Consider the following 14,672-nt stretch of genomic DNA (forward strand, 5'->3'; position numbering starts at 1 on the left):
TTCCTTGAGGGGAAGGATTTTTGTGTTTTGTTTTCGAGAAAAGTGCCTGGCTCGTAATACACATTCAGTAATTATTGAGATATTTAAAAAAAAAAAGCATATAGATTGCTGATTTAATTTATATCAGATTAGTCGTAATCTATTTACTGGTTGCTGCTCACTTGACTTTGGAGAGAAAATCTCAAATAACTATAGGAAACTAGAAATGTGAGGGTGTAGAACTGAAACAGTTAACGCTGTGTTCGTATAACTTCATACCTTTGCCCCTAAAACATTCAGCGTGAGATGGGGAATGGTATTTTTAGGACAGATAATTCTTGGAACATGCTAGACAGACACTTTTTTGGAACCAGGTTAGACTGCATTTTTCCTCACTTAATCACAATGATTACTGCTCACCAAGATTATAACATACTTCCTATACATTGGGCCCTCCTGACTCTATCTTTAAAGTTGTCACACTCTTTGGACATTATTTAAATACTTAGAATGATATATATATATATATATTTACCATTGAATATTGTCCTCTAACGTATGATTTATTGGAGTCTAATATCCACTAATATCCACTAAAGGAGCCCTGGTGGCACAGTAGTTAAAGTGCACAGCTGCTTGCCAGAAGGTTGGTGGTTCAAGCCCACCAGCTGCTCTACAGGAGAAAGATGTGGCGATTTGCTTCTGTAAAGATTTACAGCCTTGTAAACCCTATGGGGCAGTTCTGTTTTGTCCTATAGGGTTGCTATGAGATGGGATTGGCTCCACGGCAGTGAGTTTTTTAATATCCACTAAACATCAGACTTCAGAAAATTGTCTATCTTTATTAATTTTTATGTTTTAGAGGTCATCGACCTAGTTTTAAAAAATAAGGGACTATTAGTCGGAATTGACTTGACGGCACTGGGTTCATGGGTTATGCGAATATGTATAATTTTCCTAATAATAAGATGAAATATATATTTTTCCTTTTTTAGCAGTAATTTCTTTATTCTGAAGATGTATAGTCATTTATCATTGGTCATTTTTCAGGTATTACTGCCTTGCAGCTGTTGCAGCTTTGTTAAAATATGTTGAATTTATCCAAAATTCAGTTTATGCACCAAAATCGCTAAAGATTTGTTTCCAGGGTAGTGAACAAACAGCTATGATAGATTCATCATCAGCCCAAAACCTTGAACTGCTAATTAATAATCAAGACTGTAGGTAAGATCATTCAGTTTTTTTTCTTATAAAACGTATAAAACTGTGTTATAAAACACAGTATATTTTATTGTGTCAAAATTTTCTATGAATAGTTACTTTAAAGTTTTTAAAAATGTTTGATGGAAAAATATTGAATAAACATATTTTTAATCATTGTACCGTTGTTGTTGAATTGCTTAGTTGCTTTACTAAAATTTTCAATATGATATTTTTGTCCAGAATAACCACAAAATTAAAATTACCAGCTTAAAAGTATCAATTTGAGTAGAAGATAAAAATAATTGGGTAAGCTAGGTCTGTGGTATATGAATAGATCACTGGTTTCGTTGGTGGACTGTCTTAGGCTGAGTTCTCTAGAGAAGCAAAACCAGTAAAGTGCATAAATATATATAGAGGTTTATATCAAAGAAATGGTTCATGTGATTGTAGAGGCTGGAACATCCCAACCCCGTGGTTTGGAATAGAGGCTTCTCCCAACTCATATAGCTGCAGGGGCTGGCACATGCAAGATCAGCAAGCTGAAAAGCAGGGCTCCACTCACAGGCTGTGAAGACTGAGGAATTCCAAGATCGGCAGATAAGCTGATAGCTCAAGTCCCAAGAGCCGGAGGTCAGACGAACAGGACAAGACAGCAGCCGCAGGACCCAGAGCAAGCAAAAAGCCAGAATGTCTGCCTATATGCAGATACAGGCCACACCCCAAGGAAATTCCTTTTCAACTGGTTGGCTACTCACAGCAAATGTCATCATGGGAGTTATCACATATAAACACTGAGAATCATGGCCCAGCCAAGTTGACACACAATCTTAACCATCACATGGACTAATCCATCCCTAGAATTTATCTTATGAGGTAGTGAGAATGTTGATGGTGAATGTGAGACAGACGGGCAGACACACACACACGCACAACACATAATGCTTACAAATTTCGTAGTGGGATACCTCAACCTAGAATGAAAATGTTATTAGAAGATAATATAAACAACCTGTGTTTATAGAAGGTATGTATTAATATGGGTTCACTTTGGCACAAAGAATTAATGAAGCTTACTTTTACTCCTTGAGAAATTACCATCTTAAAGAGGAGACACATAAGCAGTATCAGTAACCTGTGGTGGTAAGTATAGTCATTCAAAATTTACATAAAATGATGGTATCATAGCATTTGTTGTTAGGTGCTGTCAAGTTGGTTCTGAGTCATAGCGACCCTATGCACAACAGGACGAAACACTGCCTGGTCCTGCGCCATCTTCACAATCCTTATGTTTGAGCCCATTGTCGCAGCCACTGTGTCAATCCACCTCATTGAGGGTCTCCCTTTTTTTGCTTATTCTCTGCCAAACGTGATGTCCTTCTCCAGGGACTGATCCCTCCTGATAACATGTCCAAAGTATGTGAGACGAAGTCTTGCCATCTTTGCTTCTATGGAGCATTCTGGCTGTATTTCTTCTAAGACAAATTTGTTCTTTTGGCAGTCTGAGGTATACTCAGCATTCCTCGCCAACATGTAATTCAAAGGCGTCAATTCTTTTTCAGTCTTATTCGTTGTCCACCTTTTGCATGCATATGAGGTGACTGAAAACACCATGGCTTGGGTAAGGTGCACCTTGGTCTTCAAGGTGATGTATTTGCTTTTTAACACTTCAAAGAGGTCTTTTACAGCAAATTTGCCCAATGCGATGCGTCTTTTGATTTCTTGACAGCTGCTTCCATGAGTGTTGATTGTGGATCCAAGTAAAATGAAATCCTTGACAACTTCAGTCTTTTCTCCGTTTATCATGATGTTGCTTATTGGTATATCTGTGAGGATTTTTGTTTTCTTTATGTTGAGGTGTAATCCATACCGGAGGCCTTGGTCTTTGATCTCCATCAGTAAGTGCTTCAAGTACTCTTCACTTTCAGCAATCAAGTTTGTGTCATCTGCATAAAGCAGGTTGTTAATGAGTCTTCCTCCAATCTTGATGCCCCATTCTTCTTCATATAGTCCAGCTTCTTGTATAATTTGCTGAGCATACAGATGGAATAGGTGTGGTGAAACATTACCGTGATGCACACATTTTCTGACCTAAACCACGCAGTCTTCCCTTGTTATCTTCTAACGGCTGCCTCTCAATCTATGTACAGGTTCCTCATGAGCATAATTAAGTGTTCTGGAATTCCCGTTCTTTGCAATATTATCCATAATTTGTTATGATCCACACAGTCAAATGGCTTTGCAGAGTCAATAAAACACAGGTAAACAACTATCTGGTATTCTTTGTTTTCAGCTAGGATCCACCTGACATCAGCAATGATATCTCTCCTTCCACTTCCTCTTCTGAATCTGGCTTGAATTTCTGGCAGTTCCCTGTTGACGTACTGCTGCAGCCGCTTTTGAATGATCTTCATGAAAATTTTACTTGTGTATGATATTAATGCCCCCACGTGTCTGTCGGTTTGTCGTACTGTGGGGGCTTGTGTGTTGCTGTGATGCTGAAACCTATGCCACCGGTATTCAGATACCAGCAGGGTCACCCATGGAGGACAGGTTTCAGCTGAGCTTCCAGACTAAGACAGACTAGGAAGAAGGACCTGGAAGTCTACTTCTGAAAAGCATTAACCAGTGAAAACCTTATGAACAGCAGCGGAACATTGTCTGATATAGTGCTGGAAGATGAGCCCCCAGGTTGAAAGGCACTCAAAAGATGACTGGGGAAGAGCTGCCTCCTCAAAGCAGAGTCGACCTTAATGACGTGGATGGAGTCAAGCTTTCGGGACCTTCATTTGCTGATGTGGCACAACTCAAAATGAGAAGAAACAGCTGCAAACATCCATTAATAATCAGAACCTGGAATGTACGAAGTATGAATCTAGGAAAATTGGAAATCGTCAAAAATGAAATGGAACACATAAACACTGATATTCTAGGCATTAGTGAACTGAAATGGGCTGGTACTGGCCATTTTGAATCAAACAATAATATAGTCTACTATGCTGGGAATGACAACTTGAAGAGGAATGGTGTTGCATTCATCATCAAAAAGAGTGTTTCAAGATCTATCCTGAAGTACAACGCTGTCAGTGATAGGGTAATATCCATACGCCTACAAGGAAGACCAGTTAATACGACTATTATTCAAATTTACGCACCAACCACTAGGGCCAAAGATGAAGAAATAGAAGATTTTTATCAGCTGCGGCAGTCTGAAATTGATCAAACACGCAATCAAGATGCATTGATAATTACTGGCAATTGGAATGCAAAAGTTGGAAACAAAGAAGAGGGACCAGTAGTTGGAAAATATGGCCTTGGTGATAGAAACAATGCCGGAGATCGAATGATAGAATTTTGTAAGACCAACGACTTTTTCATTGCAAATACCTTCTCTCACCAACATAAACAGCGACTATACACATGGACATCGCCAGATGGAACACACAGAAATGAAATTGACTATATCTGTGGAAAGAGACAATGGAAAAGCTCAATATCATCAGTCAGAACAAGGCCAGGGGCCGGCTGTGGAACAGACGATCAATTGCTCATATGCAAGTTCAAACTGAAACTGAAGAAAATCAGAGCAAGTCCACGAGAGCTAAAATATGACCTTGAATATATCCCACCTGAATTTAGAGACCATCTGAAGAATAGATTTGACGTGTTGAACACTAGTGACCAAAGACCAGACGAGTTGTGGAATGACATCAAGGACATCATCCATGAAGAAAGCAAGAGGTCACGGAAAAGACAGGAAAGAAAGAAGAGACCAAGATGGCTGTCAGAGTAGACTCTGAAACTTGCTCTTGACTGTAGAGCAGCTAAAGCAAAAGGAAGAATTGACGAAGTAAAAGAACTGAACAGAAGATTTCAAAGGGCCTCTCGAGAAGACAAAGTAAAGTATTATAATGATATGTGCAAAGAGCTGGAGATGGAAAACCAAAAGGGAAGAACGTGCTCGGTGTTTTTCAAGCTGAAAGAACTGAAGAAAAAATTCAAGCCACGAGTTGCAATAGTGAAGGATTTCATGGGGAAAATATTAAACGATGCAGGAAGTGTCAAATGAAGATGGAAGGAATACACAGAGTCATTATACCAAAAAGAATTAGTTGATATTCAACCATTTCAGGAGGTGGCATATGATCAGGAACCAATGGTACTGAAGGAAGAAGTCCAAGCTGCTCTGAAGGCAGTGGTGAAAAACAAGGCTCCAGGAATTGATGGAATATCAATTGAGATGTTTCAACAAACAGGTGCAGCACTGGAGGTGCTCACTCGTCCATGCCAAGAAATATGGAAGACAGCTTCCTGGCCAACTGACTGGAAGAGGTCCATATTTATGCCTATTCCCAAGAAAGGTGATCCAACCGAATGTGGAAATTATAGAACAATATCATTAATATCACATGCAAGCAAAATATTGCTGAAGATCATTCAAAAACGGCTTCAGCAGTATATCGACAGAGAACTGCCAGAAATCCAGGCTGGATTCAGAAGAGGACGTGGAAACAGGGATATCATTCCTGTTGTCAGATGGATTCTGGCTGAAAGCAGAGAATACCAGAAGGATGTTTACCTTTTTTTTTTTTTTTTTGACTATGCAAAGGCATTCGCTTGTGTGGATCATAACAAACTATGGATAACTCTGCGAAGAATGGGAATACCAGAACACTTAACTGTGCTCATGAGGAACATTTACATAGATCAAGAGGCAGTTGTTCGGACAGAACAAGGGGATACTAACTGGATTCAAGTCAGGAAAGGTCTGCGTCAGGGTTGTATTCTTTCACCATAGCTATTTAATCTGTATGGTGAACAAATAATCCGAGAAGCTGGACTATACAAAGCAGAATGGGGCATCAGGATTGGAGGAAGGCTCATTAACAACCTGCATTATGCAGATGACACAACCTTGCTTGCTGCAAGTGAAGAGGACTTGAAGCATTTACTAATGAAGATCAAAGACCACAGCCTTCAGTATGGATTACACCTCAACATAAAGAAAACAAAAGTCCTCACAACTGGATTCAATGAGCAACATCATGATAAATGGAGAAAAGATTGAAGTTGTCAAGGATTTCATTTTACTTGGATCCAAAATCAACAGCCATGGAAGCAGCAGTCAAGAAATCAAAAGACGCATTGCATTTGGGTAAATCTCCTGCAAAGGACCTCTTTAAAGTGTTGAAGAGCAAAGATGTCACCCTGAAGACTAAGGTGCACCTGACCCAAGCCATGGTATTTTCAATCACATCATAAGCATGTGAAAGCTGGACAATGAATAAGGAAGACCAAAGAAGAGTTGACGCCTTTGAATTGTGGTGTTGGCGAAGAATATTGACTATATCACGGACTGCCAAAAGAACGAACAAATCTGTCTTGGAAGAAGTGCAGCCAGAATGCTCCTTAGAGGCAAGGATGGCGAGACTGCATCTTACATACTTTGGACATGTTGTCAGGAGGGATCAGTCCCTGGAGAAGGACATTATGCTTGGCAGAGTACAGGGTCAGTGGAAAAGAGGAAGACCCTCAATGAGGTGGATTGAGACAGTGGCTGCAACAATGAGCTCAAGCATACCAACGACTGTAAGGATGGCGCAGGACCAGGCCGTGTTTCGTCCTGTTGTGCATGGGGCAGTATGAGTCGGAACCGACTCGATGGCCCCTAAGAACAACAACAACAATGATATTAATGATATTGTTCTGTAATTTCCACATTCTGTTGGATCACCTTTCTTGGGAATAGGCATAAATATGGATCTCTTCCAGTCAGTAGACCATGTCTTCCAAATTTCTTGGCATAGAAGAATGAGCACTTCCAGTGCTGCATCTGTTTGTTGAAACATCTCATTTGTTATTCTGTCAATTCCTTGACCCTTGTTTTTTGCCAGTGCCTTCAGTGCAGCGTTTGGACTTGTTCCTTCACTACTATTGGTTCCTGATCATATGCTACCTTCTGAAATGTTTGAATGGCAATCAGTTCTTTTTGGTACAGTGACTCTGTGATCCTTCTGTCTTCTTCTTTTTAAATTTTTATTGTGCTTTAAGTGAAAGTTTACAAATCAAGTCAGTCTCTCATACAAAAATTTATGTACACCTTGGTATATACTCCTAGTTGCTCTACCCCTAATGAGACAGCACACCCCTTCTTTCCACTCTGTATTCGTGTTCATTTGGCCAGCTTCTGACCCCTTCTGCCCTCTCATCTCCCATCCAGACAGGATCTGCCCACATATTCTCATTTGTCTACTTGATCCAAGAAGCTCAACCCTCAAAGTTCATAGTCCAGTCCAATCCATGTCTGAAGAGTTGGCTTTAGGAATGGTTCCTCTCTTGGGATAGCAGAAGGTCTGTGGACCATGACCTCCAGGTTCCTTCCAGTCTCAGCCAGACCATTAAGTCTGGTCTTTTTATGAGAATTTGAGGGCTGCATCCCACTGCTCTCCTACTCCCTCAGGGGTTCTCTGTTGTGTTCCCTGTCCGGGCAGTCATCAGTTGTAGCCAGGCACTATCTAGTTCTTCTGGTCTCAGGCTGATGTAGTCTCTGGTTTATGTGGCCCTTTCTGTCTCTTGGGCTCGTAATTACCTTGTGTCTTTGGTGTTCTTCATTCTCCTTTGCTCCAGGTGGGTTGAGACCAAGTGATTCATCTTAGGTAGCTGTTTGCTAGTGTTTAAGACCCCAGAACCTACTCTCCAAAGTGGGATGCAGAATGTTTTCTTAATAGATTTTCTTATGGCAATTGACCTAGATAGATGTCCCCTGAAAGCAGCTTCCATCTTCTTCTGATCCTTCCTGTGTCGTTCAGTATTTTTCCCATAGAATCCTTCAGTACTGCAACTAGAGGCTTGAATTTTTTCTTCAGTTCTTTCAGCTGGAGAAATGTTGTGTGTTCTTCCTTTTTGGTTTTCTAAATTCAGGTCTTTGCACAAGTCATTATAATACTTTACTCTGTCTTCTTGAGCCACCCTTTGAAATCTCCTATTCAGCTCTTTTACTTCATCATTTCTCCCATTTGGTTTAGCTACTGAATGTTCGAGAGCAAGTTTCAGAGTCTCTCCTGATGTCCATTTTGGTCTTTTCTTTCTTCCTTGTCTTTTTAATGGCCTCTTGCTTTCTTCATGGATGATGTGCTTGATGTCATTCCACAACTCATCTGGTCTTCAGTGATTACTGTTCAGTGTGCCAAATCTATTCTCAGGATGGTCTCTGAATTCAGGTGGGATATCTTTAAGGTCATACTTTGGCTCTCGTCACTTGTTCTAATTTTCTGCAGTTTCAACTTGAACTTGCATATGAGCAATTGATGGTCTGTTCTGCAGTCAGCCCCTTGCCTTATTCTGACTGATGTTCAGCTTTTCCATCATCTCTTTCCACAGACGTAGTTGATTTGATTCCTGTGTGTTCCATCTGGTGAGGTCCATGTGTATAGCTACCATTTTTGTTGTTGAAAAAAGGTGTTGGCAATGAAGAAGTCATTGGTCTTGCAAAATTATATCATGCAATCTCTGTCATCATTTTTATCACCAAGTCCATACTTTCCAACTTCCAGCCCTTCTTCTTTGTTTCCAACTTTCACATTCCAATCGCCAGTAATTATCAATGCATGTTGACTGTGTGCTGATCAATTTCAGACTGTAGAAGTTGGTAAAAATCTTCAATTTCTTCATCATTGGCTTTAGTGGTTGGTTCATAAATTTGAATAATAGTTGTATTAACTGGTCTTCCTTGTAGGCATGTGGATATTATCTTATCACTGACAGCGTTGTATTTCAGGATAGATCTTGAAATGTTCTTTTTGATGATGAACGCAAAGCCATTCCTCAAGTAGTCATTCCTGGCAGAGTAACCATGACTGTCTGATTCAAAATGGCCAAAACTAGTCCATTTCAGCTCACTAATGTCTAGGATATCAATGTTTATGCGTTCCATTTCATTTTTGATGATTTCCAATTTTTGTAGGTTCTACTTCGTACATTCCATGTTTTGATTATTAGTGGATGTTTGCAGCTCTTTCTTCTCATTTTGAGTTGTGTCACATCAGCAAATGAAGGTTCCAAAAGCTTGACTTCATGCCCATCATTAAGGTTGACGCTACTTTGAGGAGATAGCTGTTCCCCTGTGGTCTTTTGAGTGCTGTCCAACCTGAGGGGCTCATCTTCCGGCATTGTATCAGACAATGTTCTGCTGCTATTCATAAGGTTTTCACTGGCTAATTCTTCTCAGAAATGGACCATCAGGCCCTTCTTAGTCTGTCTTAGTCTGGAAGCTCAGCTGAAACCTGTCCTCCATGGGTGACCCTGCTAGTATTTCAACACTGGTGGCATAGCTTCCAGTATCACAGAAACATGCAAGCCCCCACAGTATGACAGGCTGACAGAGGCGTGAGGCATAGAGTAGTTAATTTGGCTTAGTTAAGAGATAAAGGGGGAATAATTAGGAAAGGCTTTTTAGAGAAAATGATACCAGACTTGAGTTTTGAAGTATAAATAGAAGTTATCCAGATGAAGAAGCAGAAAAAGTTGTTACGACTGAACAAAGTGAGCAAAGTCTTCAAGGTGTGAAATAATATGTGCAAAGAAACTGAAGCTATGTACTGTACTGATGGGTAAAGTGCAAGTTAGGAATAAGTAAGCTTAGAGTAGTTGTGTCGCAACTTTCAATAAATATAACTTCAGACATCAATGAAAGAGATAGACTTAAAATTATTATGAATTTTAATACTAAGAATATTGAAGGGAATAGAAAGTACTGTAGACAGTTAAACCTTAAGGTGCTCAGCACCAGTTTAGAGCTGTAGTTGTTTAAGTATTTCTGTCATTTCATTGTGCATTCTTATCTTTGCTTCACTTTCCATTAGGTGAAATCTCCATACATTATTTGCTGTTCCCAACTTAGAAACTAGGCTACCTAATTTGGTTCACTATTTATCTGTGAAGAACAGTTTAGATCTATCTAGGTAACTACTGGCACTATTTTTAGTAAATGTAAAAGTAGTACTGTAGGTATTACTTTTCATGATCCATCAGTATAATATAGTGGCCTGAACACCCTCAGTCCAGCTCCATTGTATAATGATGGTCTAAAAATTATAGCATTTGTTAGCGGTTTATAGTTAATTGTAATTACAGGCAGTCCCTGGGTTATGAACAAGATCTGTTCGTGTGTCTTTAAGTCGAATGTATAGGCAAGTTGGAATGGGTGAATACGGCTCTTATTTAGCCTTACTTTAGTGTTTTTTTTTAGTGTAAGAAAGGATTGGTGGCCTTTTCAATGATTTAAAAGCTGCAAGTATAGCAAGAGAAGGTGATTTTGATGAAGACTTTGTTGTGAGTAGGGGTTGGTTCAGTCATTTCAAAGTGAGGGCAAATTTACATGACATTAAAGTGGAAGTATGAGTTGTCCATTAAGGTGGACATTCATAAGCCGGAGACTGCCTCTATTCTTTTCCTGCTTAGGGAATGAGTAATATTTTTCTCATTGCTAAGTTAAGAAGGCTAAAATAGTATTATCTAGAGAAATTGCTCCGTCTTTGACTTTCTATGTTATAATCACATAGAATAACATGGAAAGTCAATGACCAAGGCTAGTAATTGCTACAGTGTTTTATACTTAGTTATACCTTGTCACATTTCAAGCTTCATCACTGTTTATCATTTTCATTGTCAAACATTTCTTGAGTCCCCGTTATGTTTTAGGGGATTACAAAGAATACTTGACCTAAAAGAATTCATATTATAGTTGAAAAGGAGAAACTGAGAAGCCTTTCCATAGACTTAAATGAAATAATTCAGGTTAAAAGATGGATATTCTACCTACAGAGCTATGTGAATAGCTCTGATACTTCCACAGGTGTCACCCATTTAGTACACTGTTAAACCCACTGATTTCTACAGTAAGTGGCAGGTTTGGATGTGCCCCTCACTTTCTCTGTCCCTGCAGAAGCCAAATTCTCAAAAAGTAGAAAAAATAAAATAAATTATGCATATGATGAGATACCCCAGTGTGAACTTGATTCAAGTAGTTCCCTTAAAATTTGTTAAAGTTGGTGTGCCAAAAATCTGGTAGTCTGATGACTAAAACTTAGTTGGCATTTTTGTTTCCTGTCTCACACCCCAGATTTAATATATCAGTAATCCTCTTGACTCAGACTTCAGCGTATATACCAATTCTGGATTACTTCTTACCATTTTCAAGGCTACAACCCTTCCCCCAAACACCATTCTCTCTGGCCTGGACTACTGCAGTAGCCTCCTTACTTGCCTCTCTGCCTTCTACTTACCCTCCCTCCTACAGTCAGTCTATTCTCAACATAGCAGCCAGAGTGATCATTTTAATCCAGAAATTAGTTTGTTATTCTCCTGCTTAAAACTGTCCGGTAGTCCCATTACATTTAGAGGAGAATCCAGACTGTTTACCATGGCCTGCAAGGACTTCTTTGATTTCTTCAGCTTCATTTCCCTTCACTCTTAGCCTCATTTGTTAAGCTGCACCAACCTTGATCTGGCCCAGACTTCCTGGGCTTGAACTGCAGCCCTGCTACTTATTAGGAAATCTTGGATAAGTTACTTACTTTCTCTGTGCTTCAGTTCCTTCAGTTGTAAAATGTGGCTAATAATAGCACCCACCTCATACAGTAGATAATTAGAATTAAATGTAAAATGCTTAGAACAAGCCTGGTATATCTATTAAATGTTCAGTGTATGTTAGCTCTCATCCTCATCATGATCACTGCCATCATCTTCCCCATACTGGGAAACCCTGGTAGCGTAGTGGTTAATTAAGTGCTACAGCTGCTAACCAAGAGGTCAGCAGTTCGAATCCGCCAGGCGCTCCTTGGAAACTCTAAGGGGCAGTTCTATTCTGTCCTGTAGGGTCACTATGCATCGGAATTAACTCGATGGCAGTGGGTTTGGTTTTTTTTGGTTTTTCCCATACCGTCCTCATCTTTGCATTGCTGTCTTTTATTCAGGTCTCAGCTCAGCTGTCAAATACATAGTAAGGTCTTTCTCAACCAGCTTAACTAAAGCAGTCCTCCTGGTTATTCTCTACACATTCCTGTTTTATGTTTAGCATTCTCTGTACCTGAAATTATTTTCTTTCTTTCTTTATCTGACTGTGTGTCTGTTTCTGTCTCCCCTTACTCTTTGTCTTATCCACAGATATGGTCAGTAAACTGACAAGGGGATTAAAAAATTGGTAGTCAATACTAGATTATAAGATCCATGAGGGTAGGAATCATGTCTATCCTATATATGCAGGGCATACAGTATGGGCTCTATAAATATTTGTTGGATCTTGGAATGAACCAGCTTTTTTTTATATGCATCATAACTTAATAAATAGCCTGATGAAATACATTCTTAATAATAGCTCATTTCTTTCTAAGAATCATTTAGAAACTACAAAATTCTCTTTTTATTGTAACCCTCCTCTACTTAAGTCATAACAAAAGCGATTATATTAAATCAATGTAAAAGTTTTTTCTTCTTAAAAATATATTATTGATATATTGCCTTGACTGGTGGAGTGTCATGGGCTAGAAATTTTTATATTAGTCTGAATATTGTAACCAGTCTATGAAAATGTCATTAAGTGAAAGGAGATACGGTGGGTCCTTGTTACTCAATGTGTGGTGGTCCATTGACTGGCAGCATAATTGGGAGCATGTTAGAAATGCATATTCTGAGGGCATAGCTCAGACCTACTGAATCTGAATCTGAATTTTAACAAGTTCCCAGGTGATTTGTATGCACATTAAAGTTTGAGCATCATTGCTGTAGATTAGAGGATTGTATGATTAGAAAGCTAAAATGCAATTTTTCCTTTGTATACTTAATGAAAATTTTCTAACTTGTGTTTTCAAAGGAATAATCACACTCTCTTTGGTGTTCTAAATTATACTAAGACTCCTGGAGGGGGTAGAAGGCTTCGTTCTAATATATTAGAACCTCTGGTTGATATTGAAACCATTAACATGAGATTAGATTGTGTTCAAGAACTACTTCAAGATGAAGAACTCTTTTTCGGACTTCAGTCAGGTAAATGAATATTGCCTAATTTTAGAAATACAAATTATTAAAAATTATAATTGGTCTATTTGAGTTATTTTTCTCATGTTTCTGAAAGGCAGGAAGTAAAGTTTTAAGTTCTTATATTCTTTCATGGAAACTATTCTCCTGAAATTTTCTTCCAAATTCTGTAGTAAATAATTTCAGAAGTGAGTTTTTTATTTGGTTTCCTGAGTGATATTCTCTTTTCTTTGTTTTGTGGATTTTTTTCATAGACACCTTGTTAATTCTTTTCATCTGTTGTAATCCTCAAAGAAGGTAAGATTTGTCCAGACTATGACTATCAGCAGATGAAGTAAGAGAATTGCCCTTGGGTCCTGGCTATTTGTTCACTGCTATGGTGGTGCAATTTTCTTTAATCTATGGATAGAAGGACAGTTTATATACACTGCTCCTGGTCTAATTACAAGTTTCTGGCAGTTTGGTCTGTCTTCCATAGCCCCATGCCCCAGAATATCCCACCTCATATTCTGGTAGTCTGAACTTAAGTGGTACATGAAAATCTAGAAGGCATTTATAGCCTAAGTTTGCCTTAGTCTAATTCCATATACCATACCTTATAATTAGTGTAATTACTTCAAAATTCTGGCATTATATTTACTGTGACTTCATTTCCAGTGTTGTTGAGTATATTAACTTTTTTCTGTATATTCCTGTGTATTTAGTGAGAAGTGTGGAAAGGTTCAAAGAGTCCATTTTGAACTGGAAGTCTTTTTCTTGTTCATAGAAACATCTTGTTGGCCTACCTCTACTTGGCATTCAGTGTAATGTAGAAGTACTAGGAATATAAAAATGATTTACTCGTCTAATATTAGTCTAGTTCCAACCATTGACATCTTTTAAAAAATTTTTGCTACCAGATATGCAGTTATACTCATCCATTTCTTTAAACCAGAAGTGATATTCTTGCTCCTGTCTATGGCTAATTCCTCCACCTGGGCTCTAGATCCCATCTTTGTGCTCAATTTCTTCTGTATATTCAGTATCTTTCTATGGACTCTTTCCATGAGGCTTTAAACTTGTTCAAGTCTCCCATCTTTATAAAGCCTCTCCCTGGCTTTCATCTCCTTCTCCTTCTACCACCTTCTTTTTCCTTTTGTAGACAAACTCATGGAAAAGAAATTTTCTCTGTTCACTATTTTCTCTTAATCACCACTTCTCAATCCACTGCAGTCTTGTTTCTGTACCCATTACTGCACTGAGACTTCTTTTGTCAGTGTCGTTGTAGCAGACATTTAGTTTCTGTCCAGATCCTCTTGGATCCCTTTTACCTTTCTCTGTGCTTTGCTCCCAATGGCCCACATCTGGACTGTCTTTGGATGCCACCCTCATGCTGTTGGAGCCCTTTGCCCTCAAGGACAGAGCACCAGAAGTATGTAAGGGCCCTTATGACTGAATGGTTTGGGAGTATACAAGTCCAG

The 14,672-nt window shown here is 38.9% G+C and overlaps 1 protein-coding gene across 1 annotated transcript in view; it reads left to right on the forward strand.

The window, feature by feature from the left end:
- The window catches only part of MSH4 (mutS homolog 4), a 128,727-nt gene that overhangs the window by 31,828 nt on the left and 82,227 nt on the right, over positions 1 to 14,672 (forward strand). Inside the window, exons 6-7 of the mRNA XM_003411227.4 lie at positions 1,030 to 1,203; positions 13,049 to 13,221. Of these exons, the coding sequence (XP_003411275.1) occupies positions 1,030 to 1,203; positions 13,049 to 13,221 (347 nt within the window). The remainder of the gene's footprint in view (positions 1 to 1,029; positions 1,204 to 13,048; positions 13,222 to 14,672) is intronic.

This window comes from Loxodonta africana, chromosome 3, assembly GCF_030014295.1.
Source record: "Loxodonta africana isolate mLoxAfr1 chromosome 3, mLoxAfr1.hap2, whole genome shotgun sequence".
NCBI classification, from domain to species: Eukaryota; Metazoa; Chordata; class Mammalia; order Proboscidea; family Elephantidae; genus Loxodonta; species Loxodonta africana.